At 37.0% G+C, this 19,946-nt stretch overlaps 1 protein-coding gene across 1 annotated transcript in view; it reads right to left on the bottom strand.

Annotated features, from left to right (window-relative positions):
* Window positions 1-19,946, bottom strand: part of USP34 (ubiquitin specific peptidase 34) — a 138,952-nt gene that overhangs the window by 3,387 nt on the left and 115,619 nt on the right. Inside the window, exons 60-76 of the mRNA XM_059828447.1 lie at window positions 19,662-19,830; window positions 19,503-19,577; window positions 18,808-18,959; window positions 18,338-18,386; window positions 18,127-18,231; window positions 17,964-18,008; window positions 16,435-16,539; window positions 13,811-13,958; window positions 12,156-12,790; window positions 10,520-10,677; window positions 9,226-9,304; window positions 5,659-5,785; window positions 5,200-5,307; window positions 4,005-4,109; window positions 3,756-3,880; window positions 2,561-2,713; window positions 1,471-1,594 (exon numbers count right to left, since the gene is read on the bottom strand). Of these exons, the coding sequence (XP_059684430.1) occupies window positions 1,471-1,594; window positions 2,561-2,713; window positions 3,756-3,880; window positions 4,005-4,109; window positions 5,200-5,307; window positions 5,659-5,785; window positions 9,226-9,304; window positions 10,520-10,677; window positions 12,156-12,790; window positions 13,811-13,958; window positions 16,435-16,539; window positions 17,964-18,008; window positions 18,127-18,231; window positions 18,338-18,386; window positions 18,808-18,959; window positions 19,503-19,577; window positions 19,662-19,830 (2,462 nt within the window). The remainder of the gene's footprint in view (window positions 1-1,470; window positions 1,595-2,560; window positions 2,714-3,755; window positions 3,881-4,004; window positions 4,110-5,199; window positions 5,308-5,658; window positions 5,786-9,225; window positions 9,305-10,519; window positions 10,678-12,155; window positions 12,791-13,810; window positions 13,959-16,434; window positions 16,540-17,963; window positions 18,009-18,126; window positions 18,232-18,337; window positions 18,387-18,807; window positions 18,960-19,502; window positions 19,578-19,661; window positions 19,831-19,946) is intronic.

The following is a 19,946-nucleotide window of genomic DNA, read 5'->3' as shown; positions in this document are numbered from 1 at the left end:
AACTGAAGAGCTGGCTTTAGTTCTGGGTTTTTAATCAGGTTATTTCATTACTTTCTTACATTTTTAACCGGTCAGCTACAGCACTTAAAAAGTTTTAACTATCTTTTTTTAAAACAGCATATAATTTTTAAAGGGTAATCTTCATTATTAACCCAAGCACCATTGTTACCTAGACCATGAAAGAGTTAAGGGATACACTGAAAACCAGCAAACGATACACATTCCCAGTACACTTTGTAACTAACACAACCTATAGTAAATACTAATAATGCTAGAGTTACAATCAGTAGAGTGTGACAAACAACGAGTAAATGGGTGATTCAGGGGATCAAAAGAACGTTCTACTATCATCACTCTTTGGACAAGATTAATTTTGTATAGTTTTATTTGTCTAGAAGCGGTATTTAATCATAGCTAGCTAACCAGCTTCTGCAGGCAGAGAAAAGAAGCAAACAAGCGGGTATGTTCCGAAGGTGGTTCATTCTGCTTAAGATATTGAAGAACCAGAAGTTAAATTTCTCTTGGAAGGAATCTACGTCTCTCCAGTGACTACAGAGGAAAATCTGCCTCTACGTCTGATTTTTAGACAACTGAAGGGAGACGGCTCCCAGTCTGTGTGTCCGTGTAATAACTATTTGTGTGACACCGAGGGTTGTGCACCTGCACCTACCACACTGGGTAACTCGGCTGATCCTAGGGTCCGCGGTGGGAGGCAAAATTTAACACCCCCCCCCCACCATGTGCCTTTGGAGTAGCACATGGACTTAATGGGGCAATTCCAGGCGGGATGCTCTCCTGCAGAGAACCAGCTGAACGGCTGGAGTAGTCAGACAGATGAAACCATCAACTCCTTTTTCACACACCAAAAAAAAATTTTACACTGTGACAGGAAGAAACCCAAATACTGGTGGTATCTCCTGGCAGAGCTGAAACAAGTATCAGGTACAAACTACATGACTGAATGGTTATAAACATAATTAAATGTTGTGATGGTTCCAAAACTATGGAGTAAAAGAAGCCTGGGTTGGTAACAACAGAACCGGTGCCATTGGTGGCTGTCTAGATGGTCACGGAAGCTCCTGGGCAGATTGCCAATTAATGCCATTGGCAGAGATGCTGAGGAGTCAGAATCTGACCCAAAGCCATTTAAACTGCCAAACCAAGAAAACTCAAAGCTTCAGTGAGTCCTGTGTTAAAACTCTAAATGTACAAGGAGACTGGATTCTCACTGGTTGCCTCAGCTCCCTTCTGGACAGGCCTGAAGGGTGACAGGTCATGTAGGTAAGATCGCACCACCTGATACACATCATACGGTTTTGTGGATAAAAATAATGTCCAGAACAATTAATGCAGCAAGTTTCACAAGCTCTGCCTTTTCTTAATTTTTTTTTACTACAAAACCTAGTGGAGAAGCATTCACAGTTATCACAGAAAAAAAAAATCCTTAGGCTGTTTAACCTTCGTACTTACTCATTTTAACTAACGTTTCAGTAAACTTTTCACAGTTGATTGCAACTCGACATAGTAGATGGATGAACTGATGATAAGAAAAGAAGTAGTCTAGCAGCATACGATCGTAAACATCATCTTTGCCCTGAAGATTTAAGAGAGCTTCATTTAAACTACATAAGCAACTGGACAGCAACCAGATTTCCTAAGCATCTAGCTTAGTGTTACTGCACCTCTTGCCCTAAAATGTTTAATCAAATCCTAGAGGAAAACATGATGGGGATTTCCAGGTCTAACCCAGGCCAGCTGCGTCTCCTCACCGAGCCCTCGGCAAGCACAATGGTGAGATCGGAGGAGGGACGGCAAACGCAATTCCCCCACCAGTTAAAACTATTATTGGAGGATTCTGAATCAACAGACTGAGGAGACGCAAAGCTGCGCGAATACCACATCTTGAAGATGACAAGAAAAGAATGCAGTAATTTTAAATCATCTACAGATACCTAAATAGATATACACTACTGCTTTTTAAATCATAATTTGTCAAGTCACCATCTGTAGAAGTCACCATTTTCTCAAGACCGAGCTTCACAAGCTTTCAAAGCAGTATTTTCAGGAATGTCTCAAACCTATTGATAAATACGTGCCAAGGGTTTTGTGTGCCAGTATTTTAATATATTTTGGATGTATATGCTTAAAATGGCATCAGCTTCTGTAGACCAGATAGCCAGAAGGAAATCTCAAAAACTCAAGCAAACAAATGCAATCTTTTGCAAAACAAATGAATGAAAAATAAGCATGCAAAACCACAGGGAAACATAATTGTGGATGTGCTTTTAGAGGCTTAAAAATCTTCTGGTTCCTAATGTATATGAATTCATTGTAAAGTGTCAAATACCGTGTCACAGAATATGACAACTTGTTAAGGTAAAATATTTACATTATTTAGTGTCGCATCCATTACCTCTGGATACACGATGGAAAAAACCACTACAGATAAGTTCTGGCTCTGTACATTTTTTAAAAAAACCTTTGGTTATACAGTAAATTTGATGGTGCACAAATATACAAAGCATCATTCTGAAAGCTTTAAAAAAGAAGGGTTACTTACCCTACAGTAACCGTGCTTCTTCGAAATGTGTTGCCCACACAGATTCCCATCTACGTGCACATAGGCCCCATGTGCAGGAGATTGGATTCTTTCTGAATAGCAGTGTCCACTGGGGCTGTGCCTGCACCCAGTGTGTCCTTGCGACCACTGTACCTGAGGGCATAAGGGGTATGGCGGCTTCAACCACCACTCAATTCCTTCACCGATAAGAATGCCCTATGACAGGACTCGGAGTTAGCACAGGAGGAGGACCACAGAATCTGTGTGGACAAAGCATCTTGAAGAACCACAGTTACTGCACAGCAAGTAACCAGTTTTCCTTCTTCAAATGATTGTCCATACATATTCCTTTTAGGGTGGGATTCACCTTACCTGACTTCAGCTATCTAAAATCTAGTCATTTCAGTATTCCCTGCAGTCAATGGAGAGACAGAGAGACTCCTCCAGAGGACGAGTCACCTCATCCGGACTCAGGTGTCCAGGACAGGAAGGAGGGTAACTACTGATCCCCCTCCGAGGGTAACTGTTTATCGCCATTAACCATAGAAAGAGCTGGACGCTGACCTTTTAGATAGGCAAAGTTACGTGAGCTGAATCCCACCGTTGCTGCAGCTGTAATAATGGGATGTGGCAAGTGACTACGAAGTAGCCCCACCGAAGCTGGAATCCCTTCAGGAAGCCCACAGGCGGGAAAATGGGAAGTAAAAGACTTAAAGCCCTACACGGTATTTCAGGTACTGGTATTTTACCCAAACAATTAGTAGATTATGCCTCAGTCCCGGTGCAACGGACTGTAATGAAACCTGGAAGATCTACTTAGCTGTCTGGTAATAAATCTTAACATACTTTGAAACCCATCTGCACAAGCCCTGGGCGGCTCCTGAATTTTCTTTATAAATGCCACAAACAGCTTGGACAATTATCAAAATCTGTGTTTTGGTTTTTATCTGAATACAAGGTTCAAACCCTTCTCATGTCTGGAATATGAAGCTGTGTATCACCAAGGGCAGGGAAATGGTGCTTCTGGAGTGCACATCTAGAATGGAGTATATGAGGACAACACATCTTGAAGAAGAATTATGCTTTGTTTACGAAGAAAACGTAGATGCATTATGCTACTGGATTCTTATAATACTTTTATACAAAGGGAAAACAACAGAGAAATAGCTATTTATAAGACCATACGTTTACATACCTTGCTGGCTTCCACCATTGTAGGCAAGAGGCACATATTAAGTTCAGGACGTGGAGGACGAATATTGCTTTTTCCCCCTATTAATTTCAAATTTTCACGACATGGAAAATAAGGTCCAAGAGACACTGTAGTATAAGTTAGGATAAAATAGGGATATATTAAAAAGGTCAATATTTGACATCAGCAAGGAACACGATAGAGTAATAATAGCATAAGAGAACTTCAAAATACAATCACTGAAATACCTACTTGGGATATTACTGTGGTGGTATGTACAATGATTGTGCTGTAGAAATGGAACCAGAGTATGTAGGAAATCATGAGGACTTAAAAGTACAAGCTCCTTGAGGACATCTACAAACAAAAAGTTGTTTTTGCTATTACATATTGTTATTTCTTAACAGCAAACAGTTTAACTTCAGGCTCATGCATTCGCAAACTCTCTTTCATACCACTTTTGCGGCACTCAGTGTGCACCGTGGAGGTAGGCTCTACTGTGAATAGCACGTAAAGTGAACACCCCTGAATTGGTCAAGATTCCCTTCACCTCTGCCACTGGGAGAAAACCTGCTCAGTGGTAGATCAACCACCAGTGAGAGGGGAGCCAGCTTGTAGAAAGTAGAAGCTCAACAAAATTACCCTCTTTCCTTCTTCTTAAACATATCGGGTTTGATGCCTGGAAAATGTCAACCAGCAGCAGTCAGGAGGACAATGAGAAAGGCACTCAAAATAAGGGGAAAATGCATAGAAATGACACAAAAAAAGGTAATTTGGACACAGTTTTAGGCCTTCATCAGCATGCATAAAAAGGCAGATTATATCCATTAAATAATATTTAAAAAAACTAAACTAGAAAAACTTTTTGAAATAGGTCTTGTAATGCAAGAGAGACACTTTATATATAATATAATGTCTACACCTGCAATTTTAAAAGGTAAATCCATTCAATTCTACAAGCTCTTTAAGCTTTACTTTTATTATTATACCTTCCAGTAATGGGTCATAAAAACGAACCCTAAAAGCTGTTATTCAGACTAACTTGGTCACCACACACCCTTCCAAGTGGAGCATTAGTTAATATTTGAATTTTAATCTAAGATTTGGGATTTAAGTCTAAACTCACTGCCACCTGAATTCAGGAGTTATTCCTTAATCATGCCCCTTATCAGGCAGCAAATTGGTCTCTCAAAAGGAAGGCCGACTTTTTGTGCACGCAGTCTGCGTGCCTAGGGAAGCAGGAATGTTAATTTTAACCGCTTGAAAACAGATTTATTTAGAATAGAATAGGAACAACGGCAATACTGATGTATTCACAGTAGTAATATAAACAATCCCAATCTACAGAGTATCTAGTAAGCATTTGCAAAAATGGAATTTAAATTTCAAAGCAGGTAACTGTGTAGAACAGGTCCTTCCTGATGGCAGTTACACTACTACCACTTACCAATACAAGCGTTTCTAAGTTCTGGAGGACTATAGGAATTCAGCAGAGTTAATAGCTTATGGGCAAATTCAATTCGCTCCTGCCACTGAATGAGAGCTTGCTTCACATCTGCAAATGCAAAAACCGTAGAAATCTGTTTAGTTAATTTCTCAAAAGCTCATTAAATGAAGCATAAATTTTACTGCTGAAGAATCTCTTGTTCCTCCAACATGATTTTAATCAATCTAGAAATCTGTTAAATCTCACTGGTCTACTGCTATTAATTTACTTAATCTACTTTCATATTATGTCAATAAATAATTTAATAAGTAATAATTTAAGAACTGTTACTAATCATATCTCCTACTGTATGGGAAGTTTTTAAACACAGATAATAAGCAAGATAAAATATTAGGTTTTGGGTCATGAGAACTAATTAACAGACAAGAGGCATAACCTTTTGAGGAGTTATAATCAAACCTTTTCTTTGAAGATATGGACGTGTTGACTTAAGAACCGAAAGGAAAATAGAAAGAAGTTCTACCAGGTCTCCAGTCACATGGCAAGCCGTGGCCTCGTGGTACATCATGTGCAATGTGTTAAAGGACTATAAAGAAAAAAAAAAAGCCAAAACTTAATGTTGCCGAATGAACACACGTGTTATCATTTCTATTTCTAGCCTACAGATACCACTTTTTACATGTATTTTATGCTCAGACAAGATGTATCAAAACATACTGTGCTAGATGTCATCACGAAATTACTCAAAGACAATGACATTTAAAAAGAGAATAAATGTGTATACAAAATTACTGTATTTACTAAAAAATTTCAAAATAAATCAATATATAAAGGGGGGTGGGGTGGGGCAGGGGAGAGGGCCAGCAAGAGAGAAGGAAAGAGAACAAATAAATGAACAACCAGGTATCTTCTTTAACAACCAAATGTAACTGTTGACGTGGACATCTAGTTCCGGTAACAATGACCCACAGGTAGTCTCGTACGGAGGGTTAAACTGAAACTTGCCTTTGGCTAAAAGGCTGATTTTTGTTCTTCCCACCTAACCCAAAAACTAGAGTCATATTAAATTTTTATCATGTGCATGCCAGAGAGAAACTGAATCTGTAAAATTGATTATAACATTAACCCCTCTACAAGTAGCTACCAACCATCTCAACTCAAGAAATGAGCATTTTTGTGAGCACACCCAATAGAGCTTATAGAGACAGACATTTAAAAACAGCCTTAATTTGTTTTCAAGGTAAAAGCTTTATATTAGTGGCTCAAAATAATTACAAAGTTTTCACACATTTATCTAAAGCCCAATAAACAAAGCATAACTTGAGACACAGTGTTTTTATATCCCTGTAATCCCGATCTTTCTGTGCCAACATACAAGTGATATTAGAGACGAAGACAGACACAGGTATGTGAATTTGGGGAAAAAACCTGTAAGATTAATATAGATGGTAGTAATTTTTCAAAATGCTGCTTAAGGACATATGCTATATGATTGTACGTCAGATGAATTACCTCTCTTTTTATAACGAGAATACCTTCTGGGCATCTGTGATTTATAGAAATACTGGGAAGAAAAAGCAACTCATTTCCGAACTGCAAAAATTCTAGCACAAGATGTAAGAAAAGGTATTTAATCTGCTGGGATATTTTAAAGATAAAGAAACAGCAATCTCATTCCCTATAATGCAAAATCTTGATATGCCATTTTTATATTCTAGTGAAGATAAGAGATACATGGCCAACCCTGCTAAGTGGAAAACTTTTCTGGATGTGACAACTCCTTGATGCAATTCACAACATGAAACACTTCCAGTGAACAAGTGAAAATACAAGGCCTGGTAACTTCAAGCTGTAAAGCAACTCAGCTAAAAGCTGACCATTATTTTTATCTAATTTCTAGCAATGTTTTACATAGGATAGATTGCATCTTATATTACGCATTCTTTATAAACTTAATTATCTATTGTCAGTATGGGTCAGGGTTAACTAAGATGTTAAACAAGTTCTTTTTATCCATAGGTAAGTGCGTATCTTAGTCCACTTACGAGTTTCATGTACGAATAAAGTTATAGCACAGTTCCTAACTTTTTAGCCCAAGTGTAGCAAATGTTAGCTAACTAACTATAGGTAATCGAAAGGCTTACATTTATAACAAGCTTGTGAAAACTCGATTTTCAAACAGTATGCAATGTCTTAATTTTTATTTTTCTAACCAATCTTGTAATTTCAGGTTTTTCTATCACACTTTGTCCCAGAAAATACAAACTATGACATAAAAAGAAAGAGAATTTCTTTATATAAACTATATAAAAATGGGGTTGGAATCAACCTCAAAGCATCATCTAGTCCATCTGCATGCCTTAAGGCAGACTAAATACCTTTATATCCTTGACAGATGTTTGCTCAAAGTCCTCCTGACAACTTCCAGTTGTGCTGGCTGACACCTTCTGAAGCAATCTATTCCAATATCCCATTTACTGTACAGCTACAACTACCTCCTATCCACTTGTCTAGCACCACGAATTTTTACCAGTTTATTATCCCTCCCTGAATACACCTTTCTACATATGCCAAGAATGAATTGCATCTTATTTTTACACTTTCTCCAACACATCCAGACAATCTTGATTTTTATTCTTGTTCTCAAAAGGACCTAGTGTCCTTCCACATTTTGCATTGCCAGTATACTTAATAAACACACGTTCTCGTCCATTAACTCAATAATGGAAGTGTTGAATAGAATCCAAGAACCCATCTTAAGAGGGACAAAAGAAAAAAAAGAAGAAAAAAAAAAGATAAACAGGGTATGTGTCCTTTTTCAGTCTTCTAGTATCTCACTCATCTTTAAAAAGTAGCCACTAACAGTTCAGAGCTTTTTCAGCAAGGTCTTTTAGGCTTTTCCTACATTACTGCAGGACAGTTTGAGTGGATCTCTAGAGTGAAACCATTGGTGGGCAGGGGCTTGACATCCAAACTGCACCCATTTCAGGGCTGTGTTATTTATTCCCTTTTTTCCCCTCTCTATTTTGAACTACATCTGGTCTGGTCTCATGGAGCAAATATCCATTTACAACTGGAATACACTGTATGTGCTCCAGAAATGCATTTTAGGTTTAGTTTCATCGGAAAGAAATCTAGTTTGTGTGTTCTTAAACCACTCCTTCTTGCAAACAAAAGCACAACAGGTAGGAAAGATAGGGAGAATTGCCTCAGAAGTGCCTCAGAGAAGTGTTCAGAAATACTAATCACAATTGCATCTGAGTATCCTTTAAGTTATTTCTGTATTTTAACCTGTTGCCTTAACACTTTTTAACTAGTAATAATTGTGTGACAGTGCTCAGCCCTTCACTCACAGCTGATCTGTAATAAAGAGAATCACACCAAAAAAGCATAAACTCACTCCTCTCAACATAATCTGTTGGTGGCTTTCCCTCTGTCTTGAGAAGCAGGCAAACATTTTCCTGATCTTCTTTTTACTACTAAAGAGATCTTATTAAAGATGACAGGGGAAGTACCTACGTGAAGAAAGCCAAGCCTGACTTCTGACTACTCATGACGTCTCTCGCTAGTTGCAACTTTTTCAGTAGACCTAATTTACTCTCCATTATGAACTCCAGAGCAACTGCATCTATCCTTGATATATGAGATGACACATCACCCCTTTATTTCTTGCTCCTCTTTCCTATTTAAGCTGCACCCTTTTATAGTTATCCTACCAAATCACTGTTACCAACTAACCCGTTATCTTTATCCTGTATTAAGATTTGTATTGCCTCAAATTTACTCACTTAACCCCCTACGTTAGCGTTTACAACATACAAAATGTCTGGTAAATCTTTTTTTGTCCTTCCTATGATCCTTAAGATTTTAAAGTTTCACATGTATGCCAGTACTTAATCAATGTATTTTGTACATTTCATAGGATACCACAGTAAAACAATTTAAAGCGCACACATTGTCAGGAAGGAAGGGATGACTTGATGACAAAGCGAGATGTTTATTATAATTAAATAACAAAGTATTTACCTCAGTCATCAGAATCAATCCTCTATTAAACACAACAAGAAGTCTGTCTTCATCAGATTCTAATAATATTCTGAAGGCACTGGGAAAAAAATCCAAACATTGAGAACACTGAAAATTACGTATCATCTTTTCATAATTCATACAAATGCTTAAAATTGTTATGCTCATGCTATATTTTGGAAAGTAATCACAGAAGCGCAAAGAAACCCCAAAAGAACATATTTATTCTCTTCATTCCCCCCCCCTTTTTTGTTTAAAAATGCCTCTGATGTCAACTTCCTTTATGTCAACTTTATGTTACTGAAAGTAATTTATAAACAACCTTTACATAAATATTTCCCAAATAAAGTCTGTAAAAATGCTAAAAGTGAGGAAAATAATGTACTTCAAAAGACAGAAGTTTATGCTTGTCAAATGATACATTTAAATAGGTTCAGTTAAGCTTATGTTTGGACTTGTAAATGTATAAACACATTTCTGCTTACAGCAGAACAGAAATAAAGGATTATGCTAATGAATGGTTCCTCTCAACATAACTCTTCCAGAGCATGTGGGAAAATCTGGTTGCGCTCTATGGCAGATGACGGTACGCAATCCCTTCGGTTAACATAGGCCATCTTCCCTTCTCACAAGAGTGTTTCAATGCGTCAACAGTTGCATTTAAAACCCCAGTACCTGGCCTACATACACAGGCAATTTATCATTATCCTGAATTATAGACGTACTACTAAGAGAGACCAGAAATGAAAAACTATTTGAAGATATGATACAATAAAACTCTGTCCCACAGGCAGTATTTCTAAAAAACATTTCTGCCCAAGAATAACACATGTCAGCAACAGCAGCTGAAATTACTGCTTTGCCAATCTAGACTAATCGTGGTAGGCTGAGAATGGAATTTCAGCTTAAATGCTGAATTAGAACATTGATTTGTTTTTCTGGTTTTTTCCAAGGGCTCTAACTGATGCAATTTTGTCATAGTGTTTCTTTTTGAACCCTAACAATGTAAATCTTGGTTCACACCTGTTCATGTAAAATATTTGCTTAGTTTCTGAATTTTCAGCTGATGAAACATTCTAAAATAAATTATATTCTCGAACAATGGATTTGGGGAAAAAAAATTATAATTGAAACTTTCCGTTTGCTTACTTCTGAATAAAATTATCCCCAAAACTTTTTCAAAAAGATTATCAAAATAACAACACTAATTTTCATTGTACTTCACATTTGGCAAAATACAGTTCTTATTCAAACAGGACTAGATTATTACACTACAACTTCACCACTAACGTACCTTATTAAAGTAGTCCAACAAGACCGTCCGTCCAAGCAGCGCAGGTAACAGCTTATGGTTGTTTTCTTAAATTGCTTTATGTCTTCTATCTCTTCCTCTCTCATGTCTGGTCTCTGAGCTACAAACAGTTGCATGAGATTAAACAGCTCTTCTACTGCCTGAAACACACAAAAATATTAGGTTAGAGTAATCTCTCTCAGTATGTTATGGTTTATATCTTATTTGTATTACTTATTGTGTATTACTTCTAAGTAACACAGAGAACAAACATACATAAGCAAATTTAGATGCGAATACATTTTTAGGCATTACAATAAAGTTATAAAATCAGCAGACAACACTTTAACCTTAAATAATTGAAACTAAACAGTTCTTAAAAACTAAAATTCTGACACGGAAATTGTGGATATTTCTTGTCTATCTTGAATGCAGTTTGCTTTTAGCCTTTATTATTTACTGTGTGGATTAGGACACAGATGTTTGAGATAACCCTTTTGAATCTTAAATGGATGTTTTGATGCTTCCTAACAGCACAGCTCATTGCCACATATATACACGCACACATATATACATAAAAAAGAATCTGAAATCCTGATCCATGTGACCAAACTTCCCAGGTTTCCTTAAGGAATGTAGGGCGTCATCTACATGGTGCATGGGTGTGTGCATTCTCTGATGATAATACTCTAAGTAACAGAAATCAGAAAGCTGCCTGTGCTAAAACTCGCTGAAGTCCCATAGGCATGGGAAATGCTAAACACAGTGGAGTAACTGAAGTCCCTAGCAAGACAAACTGAGACTTTTGAGGGGAGATGCAAACAACAAAAGCAGCAGGAATACTCCCAGGACTGTCTAAGTTTACTCTGTGAGCTGAACTAGACAGAAGTTCAACATAGAAGATTCCATGCCTCCTCCACCTCTACATAGTGATGAAAATCTTTGTATTCTTTCTGTCCTCGTACACCTATAAAGGACCTCAAAGCAATATTCACTGAGCAATCATACAAAAATGCATATTTTGCCTCTTAAAAACTTTGTAAGCCTGTTTTTTCACTGTTACACATGGACTATTTTAACTAGTATCTACTCTCTACTGCAAGTGTCATAACTTTGTAGAGACATTGCAACTCCCAGTGTACCAATGTTTTGCAAAAGGTACACAAGTGTTCCCAAGGTGAACACCAGACCACCCTCCGTTTGAATGCAACAGGCTAAATCTTGGCCCTATTCCAGAAACTGAAAGTAAAGAAGAAACTCACTGGGAATTCCTCCAACTTAGTGCGTTAGAATGCGACACGCTTTCTTGAGACCACCATTAAAGGCTATTCCTCGTTTCTTACGACTAGACTGGTGTACAGAATATTGAAGAACAGTGGAAACACAAGTTTCCAGAAAAAAATATCTCTCCAACTGCTACACAAGGAAGAAAATCCAAAACACCCAAACAATTCCCCCTCAAAGTACAGTAATCGGATCTAAACACATTATTAATTACTTACACCAGGAAATCAAAATACAATCCTTTCACCACTGGATACATTAAATAAGTCTTTTCATCTCTTTCATTAAAAGAGACATTCAGTAAGACAGGAAATACTAACAATGAAATGGTATTTTGGGGTATTAGTCTACTTACTCCTGGGTACTGACTGGCATGTGGCGTGAGATTCTTAAAGGCCCACTGGATATTCTGGTGAGAAGCCAACTGCCTCGTGAACGCAGGGGACTGCTCACAGCAGAGGCGCAGGATGCCATAGTAGGCAGGCAGCATCCCGCGGTTAAAGAGCACCACATCCTGATCGTCATGGTCTGCGAGGATGTAATTGAAGGCAATGTTCTTCGTCACCACGGGATTCTGTACAATAAGGCGTACGTTCTCTGGACAGTCAACACACACATTATACCAAAAAGACAGCAAAGCCTGTTTGTTGTGGTTGGTGGCTATAGCCGGCTCAGAAAGTTTAGGCTGGAAAAGGTTCCATAAGTCCATGAAGTAAGTAGAAAACATGAGTTTCTCAGTTTTTGAGATCAAACAGTATGTCATGAAACTGAAGTAGGGCACAAGTTTCGTAGTGCCATGAACAGCAGCATCAACATATAGCTTAGCTCTTGAAAGAAGGCCAAGAAGCACGTTGTAGACTTGATGAAGAACTACTGTAGTATCTGGACTGAGAGGCAGATCGCGTGTAGGGATGTGCAAAGAGCGGGTTGATCGGAACATCTGACGGAAGGAATTGCTTGGAATGAGCGACACCAAGAGATAGGCTGCAGCTTCAAATAAAAACAAATTTGTTACACCTCTGAAAATGACATATATGCTTAAAAACCATTTATATAGAAGTTAAATCACATTGTATGTTCCATTTACAGATTTCAAAGCATTTTACAGAATCTGGTATTACAATATTCACGCTAGAGATGAAAAAAAAAATAATCAGAGTGGCTAAGACAGGCACAAAGCATGTTAAAAGTGGTGTTGAGATTTGCTTTCAGGCCTCTTCACCCTATATTCCTGTCTGCTGCTTGGTTCTAACTGTTCTAACACAATGCATTCCATCACAGAAATACAAAACCTATATAGTTTTCTATGACTAAACTGTCTACTGCATGATCAAGACGTTATTACCTCTTCAAAGACGTTTACAACTGGAGTCTGTGGCAAAGCTGTACCTCCAGTTTCCACATGTCACTCAACCACAGAAAAAGTATTAAAGTTCAGTGTGGCCTCTTACTGTGGAATCTCCTTTATAAAAAAATTTAGACACAGGAAAGGCTGAAAATGTGATCTGGCAATCTGACAGCATGATTCCTGGCAGAACAAACTAGAGAGCCAGGACACCCCGGAGTTGGCGAGATGCACAGACTGCTTCTCCTTGATCCACAAGTTCAGAGGACTCAACTGAAGATTACTCTGTGAGGGGCGAAAGAGGAGCATGTGCTACTCCTACCTACAGTACCACTATGTGATGGACACTATGGAGAACCTCTTGATCAGCTCTTTTTCTTCTTTGGGATTTCCTGGATCTTGTAGATTAGCCACATAAGATAAAGAACCTGCTAACGTATTGTTCAAGTTATGAAATCAAACCATAGTTTTCATCAAAACCAGGCAGCATGTCTTGATGAGGCACCTCATTCTACTAATATTTTAAAATACAGCAATTCTAAAACAATTGGAAAAGGAAGAAAAGACAAGCACAAAAGCACATATTTAATTTGTGACAAGAATACCCCACGCATAGTAACTTGCTACAACAGAAGAAAAATTTTCTTCAATCTAAATTAACTTACAAGTTCTCACTCTAGGATAGTTGTGTGCCAGAAGAAAACGTTCAACCCAGTTTTCCATATTTTGCAGCACCCAGCTGTGAGCTAGTTTATTTCGAGGTGTTTGCACAGCCAGCCAATCCAGGCACTGAGATGGGTTGTATTCAATGACCTGAAAGAAGAGTAGAAAAATCAAAAAGAATACATTAACCTTCATACTATGAACTGATTTTATTGAAACCCCCCTAAAAATAATTACAAATCCTTTCAAAATATTTTTTCCAAATCACTTAGGGCTATCAAAGCACCTACAAGACTGAGGTGACCTGGCAGACAAAGAAAATCCTTATTAAATTTCCCTGCTTTGTGCTTCTGAATCTTGTTTAGAGCTTTTAAAGTTCAATCTAAGTCCAGGAAGTTACTCTACGTATCCTTTCTGCAGATTTTGAGATATTTAAGAGTTGAAATGTTAAGCACTTAGGAAACGAAACAATCTTGTCTTTATAAATAAACGAATCTGGGTTTTTTTAAATAACTAACACAAAACCTTAACACTGAATCAGTATTTTTATACAAGTTATGTCAAAAGAACATAAATGGTATGCAAATGTGTTACTATAGCTTCATGCTGAGGGTAACTATTACGGTTTGTATGATTATGCAATTCCAAGGAATAAAGTCATCTAGTGCTTTTCAAAGGTAACGACAAGCCTGTGGAGTGCTGTTGTACAGTTATCAAAGCCTTACAGATAACAAGGAGAAAAGGTAGTTTCCTGTGCCTTTCTGGTTCTGTGTAGTTGCAAATTTGTTGACATATCATTAGGCAAATAAATGTAGCTTGTTCATTTGCTAGTTTTTAAAAACCCTTTTCTTTTTACCTTGAAGCCCAGGTACCTAGATAAGGAAAAAGGAACTCTACCTAAGAAACCATAGGCAGTAACTGGATTGTTGAAGCTGTTCCCAACTACTCTAATCCACCTGAAGAATATGAGCAGCTGACATGACCAAAACTCTGCTTATAAAATTTTAATCTCAATTTAAAAATAAACACATTAAGAACAATGTCCTCCCTTTTTTTAGAAATGACAAATTGATCTGTCAAGTTTCCTTCATAATAGCTGGAGGGTATCTCCAAGAAAGATACTATCATTGTTCACTGTCTTCATAGCTCAGTAACTTTTTAATGACTTCTGGAAACTGGAGTGGCTGCAAAAGTAGGTTCGACACCCTAAATCTGTCTGTCTATGCATTAACTACTGGGCCTCTCATCCCTGCCGACACAATTTATATCTCTAGACCTGTGTCAACAAGCTAAGGATAATAATGCTGGCAACACCAGAGACTGAACTGATGACTTTACTGCTAAAAGCTTGGCTTTCCAACAGAAAACTGTCACCAGCTTGTTTCCTCTCTAGGTCCAGTTTGCGTAGTAAGAACAAGGAGGGAAATAAAGAAAAGGCTTGCTTAACAAATTACATAACTAAACTTTGCGGCTGACGGAAGCATGAAGCACAGGTACTTAATTCGTGTCACAACTTGTGTATTGTCATAGGAAGTTTGATTACAAAAACTTGCTTGGAAAGGTTTCCTTTTGCTGAGAGAAATTCATAACCTAGCACTTCCCCATATACAGAAAGCAGCTAGATGTAATTCTTGACCATGAGATCCGCTGTTTGAACTCTCTTTACCCGAGGTACAGCAGTTACAGCTAATTCACATTCAGATCAGACACCCAGCAAACACTTGGTATACGCTTCCCAGGTTACCGAGTGGTTCCTATCCTGTAACTGCTCCTAACCGGGAGTACAATCCTTTTGAACAGCAATCCATATTCTGTCCCACAGTGCTTCAGTGGGTGAGACAGGTTTGTGTTTCACCAGAGGTCTCAATCCTGCACAGTAACGATCTTTTACAACCCCAGCCCCACGTTTTAAAGAGTACTAAAGGGAATGAATGTTCAACAGCTTGTTCGCAGCAGTCTTCAGGCTGGGCACACTGTTCTTAGTCATAAAGACAGTAAATTGTACTGGGAACTCAAAGGGCAGTTAGTTGAAGTGAAAGCTTTAATTCCTAATCTATCCCTGTGCCAACTTGGTTAAAAAGCCTCTTTCTCGCTTCAGAAATGCAAGAGGAATGGTCCCGCACCACAGCAATTATCCACTAGATTCAATTTAGCACTATTTTATGGGTTAAAAAAGTTAATGAGTATTTTACAGAGAACAGAAAATGTCAAACGAATATTCAAAGAACCAGTACCTAAGGGACAAAAACCCCTAACAAACGATGGGCCTTGGAACATTTTATAGTCCTTGCAAAAGGATAATGGAGAAAAATAAGTCGAATTTACCTAGAAGCAGCATTCTAGACCCTTATTATGAATCAATTAATTTCTCATTAAACTAAAATGTAAAGTTAAACTGAAATACCAGTTAACCAGAATGCTGTTAAAATAACATTAAAAGTTAGAGCAGACCTTTTAAATGTCTATTAGCTGTTGCTGTTTATTTGGAAAAGAAATAGTCATCAAAAAAAAAATATCATAAATTGATGCAGCAAGGATGACAATTAAATGGAAAACCCTTTCATAGACATAAAAGAACAAACAACAGAAAGACAATTTAGCTCCTGTTTTCTTTTACATGTTGTACCTCCCATATCCTCTGCAGAATGTAAGAAGCAAAGGGTGGCATTCCTGGAGGTCCACCAGCAAATTCCATTAGCATGGTCAGCAATTTGAAAAAAGGATTGGCTGCCTGTAATGCATAAAAATAAAAATATCCATTTTGATCTATTTCATTTCATCCACTAATTTTTTTAGAGACTTAAAAAACACCCCAAACATTTGCATAAAAATGTATTTCTACGAATTTCTGACATGAACATTTATATTACTTCGAATCCCTTATTATCTAATCTGTAAATAATCCACACATAGATATCTATCTTAATCCTACTGTGTCTACATATGGATACAGTAGAATTAAGCCACTTTTTATAGCTAGTGCAAGGCAACATGATCATATTAGATAGGATCAGCCTACTGGAAGTATATAGTTACAAGGAAAGAACAGTACACATTGTCTGACACAGACATTGTTCTGAACAAAGCAGGGGGGGAAAAATCAAGCTGTACAGTCTTGAAGAATTCATCAATTTACCCTGTTTTACATACGTAGAAGATTTCACTATCTCAGAGAAGGTATTATTTTTATGTATTTGCATAACATGTAAGATGGATCCTGAAAAGTTTATCCAAAAGCATCACATTTGAGGGTTTACACTGATCATTATTATTGGCATACTGTTTTCCTCTGAAACTACCTACATTTCTACTCTTAACAAGTTGGATCGAATACGAATTTTATTTATTTTTTTTTAAGTTTGCTAAGACTCACCCAGCTTTTAACAATGCTTCAATAAAGTGGTTACTACTATTATTATATATTTTGCACCTCACCAAGAATGCCTCTGGTGCATGTGTATATTTGCAAAGCAAAAAAGCATAAAAATGCAGCAAATGTTAGCATGACAGGAGGGAAGTAGACTGTCATCTGATAGTGCCCATTCTATCACACAAAGCAAAGCTGTCATAAGAATGATTTAGCATGTGCTTCTTTTCCAACCATGATCACGCCTCCTCTGCTAGACATGCCCTCAATTTTTCCTGATCATTTTTTCTTTTCTGACAGCAGAATACAAGAATGTCCTTGTGTGAGCATACACTTCTCCACTCTGTATATATTTTTCATGTGGAATACATTTTGAACTCTCAGTATTTTTGTTATTACCAGGGCAGGAATATATTCTGTCTGAGAAATGTGTTTGCATGCACAGAACTGCAAAATAGTGCCCCAAAGCTTGAACCAGACAATAATTACATATCTCCACTTATTCTAGTATAAATGTTTTATTGTTACCAATTTTTTTTTTTAATTCATATAGGTGGAGAATCTAGAATTATTTGGCTTTGAATAAAACTTTCATCTAAAACTGCATACCAGATTTCTGCTTTAGAAAACTTAATATACAATACAGTTAGTCTTCATTTAATGTCACAAAAACTTCCATGGATCATCTTCCATGCAAGATTTTTCATTAGCAAAGGATTACTAAAGTAATTTAAAACAGAAAAATACTAATACAAATTATTTAATATACAGGTAGTATGTTTACATACCTCAGGAGTCAACTTTGCTATAGATGTGAAAAGCATGGACACAATCTTAAAAACAAAACAAACAAAACTCACTTAGACTTGTGCTTATTCAGTTAAAATAATAAAAATCACCCCATTACACTTATAAGATTTTCAATAAATAGCTATAGTTTCTGATACTTACATGTTCTGCGAGTCGATTATTGTACCGACACAAACTGAAAATGAGATTGCAAGTTTGCCTGATGTTGATACCATCACGGATATGTTGAAACAAAAAAGGAAAACCCTGCAGCAGATAATAAGATATTAGTACGCTGTCTGCAATTATGTATGCGTACATACATATGTGCTTTTTTTTTTGAGGCTTATACAGTCATATTTAAATGATTTACCTTTCCGCCTGTTAATGCTGCCATGTCGTTTTGTGACAAAGTCAAATGCCTAAAACACAAAAAAACCTTTTTAACTTTACTTCAGAGATTATCAAGTAAGTTTAAGGAGAAATACAGGGCTGAGTGTTAGTTTATATTCTTCAGTATCACAATATATATGAGAAAATAAAGGTATTGACATAAAACTGAACAAAAATAATAAATATTTTGTACTTAGACAGACCAAATAAAAAAAGAAATCCAAACATGGGCAACTGAATGTGTTCAAGGAATTCGCCTGAGTCTTTGATTTGGTTAACAATGACAAAATATTTATCTTTGAGATGGTTAAAAATATAATGGGCCCATATAGAAGCTCATTTCTGCTGTTAAAAAAGCCCACAAAAAAACCTCCCAAACCCATAAAATCCCTAATTCCTTTCTGAACTAGCTTAGATTAGAAGTTACTTTAGTTTTTCAGAAGCTCTTGCCTTTCTGAGCGAGACTGTTCAACTAGAAGAGCAATTAGGGCAATCATCTTTTCAAGCGCAGCAGGCCTGTATTTTTCTTCTGCTAAAGAAAGTATGTCTTCCTCTTCCTCCTCTTCCTCCCCTTCTTCCTCAGAAAGTACTTCAACCTGTGGCTGAAGGAAAAAACCAGACAACTTCAGCGTGGACAATTTGAGCCTTAATTTCAAAAAGCCTGTCCGTGGTTTGCATATATTCTGTCCTCTCTTTTATTCAAAACAACTTAATAAACTTGCATGCATCAAACCAGGTAAATAATCACTTGATTTTCGTGTTGAAACATTCACTTTGCATAAGCTAGATTGTATTTACAAATGCAAAAGCTAGGTTGGTTGCACTCACTACATAGCCTGGTTTGGTGGTCTATTTCATAAAAAAGCAAGTAAACTTAAAAGCTTAAGTTGTACAATAGGACTAAGCAATCAATTGTTATGATTAATAGCATGATGAAGGCAACCTAATATCTATTTCTATACTAAACAGAAATAGCCAATTCAGCATCTTTTTAAAATATCATGTTCACTTAAACATTGGAAAAAAATTGTATGATAGAAGCAATTTTAATTTAACAGCTGAAAGATGGTTCAAGAGACAGCACTGATGATCACGTATATAAAATGTGAAAGACTAGTTCTCATTATAAAGATATTCAAACTTACATTTTCAGGTCCTTTAGTTCCCATGTAGAAATGGACCATTGTAGATATGGCTTGCAGTGAAAGCAAGAACTGGCTCTGAAATACGCAGATATTGAATTACTTGAAAATACATACACACATATACATACCTAATTCCCAAAACTACAAGGCTATACTCACCTCCTCTTCTCCCATTTTGGCAAATTCGTAAAGAAAGGCAAAGTATTCTGTGAGATGTTTACTGTGAGGCTTAACACCATGCTCCATAATTGACAAGAGTGTCTTCACAAAGCGTGTTACACAAGAGCGACTGCCGATGTCTTCCACAGGACCATCCATGTCATCCGAACTGAAAATAAAATCCATTTTAGGTATTTCACACAATACATGGAGCATAAAATCATCTTGAACTACTAAAAAAAAAAAATTCAGAAAAACTTACAGTTTTCTACTCTGTCCTACTAT

This window comes from Gavia stellata, chromosome 23, assembly GCF_030936135.1.
Source record: "Gavia stellata isolate bGavSte3 chromosome 23, bGavSte3.hap2, whole genome shotgun sequence".
Classification (NCBI taxonomy): domain Eukaryota; kingdom Metazoa; phylum Chordata; class Aves; order Gaviiformes; family Gaviidae; genus Gavia; species Gavia stellata.
This window is presented reverse-complemented; position numbering and strand designations above follow the sequence as displayed.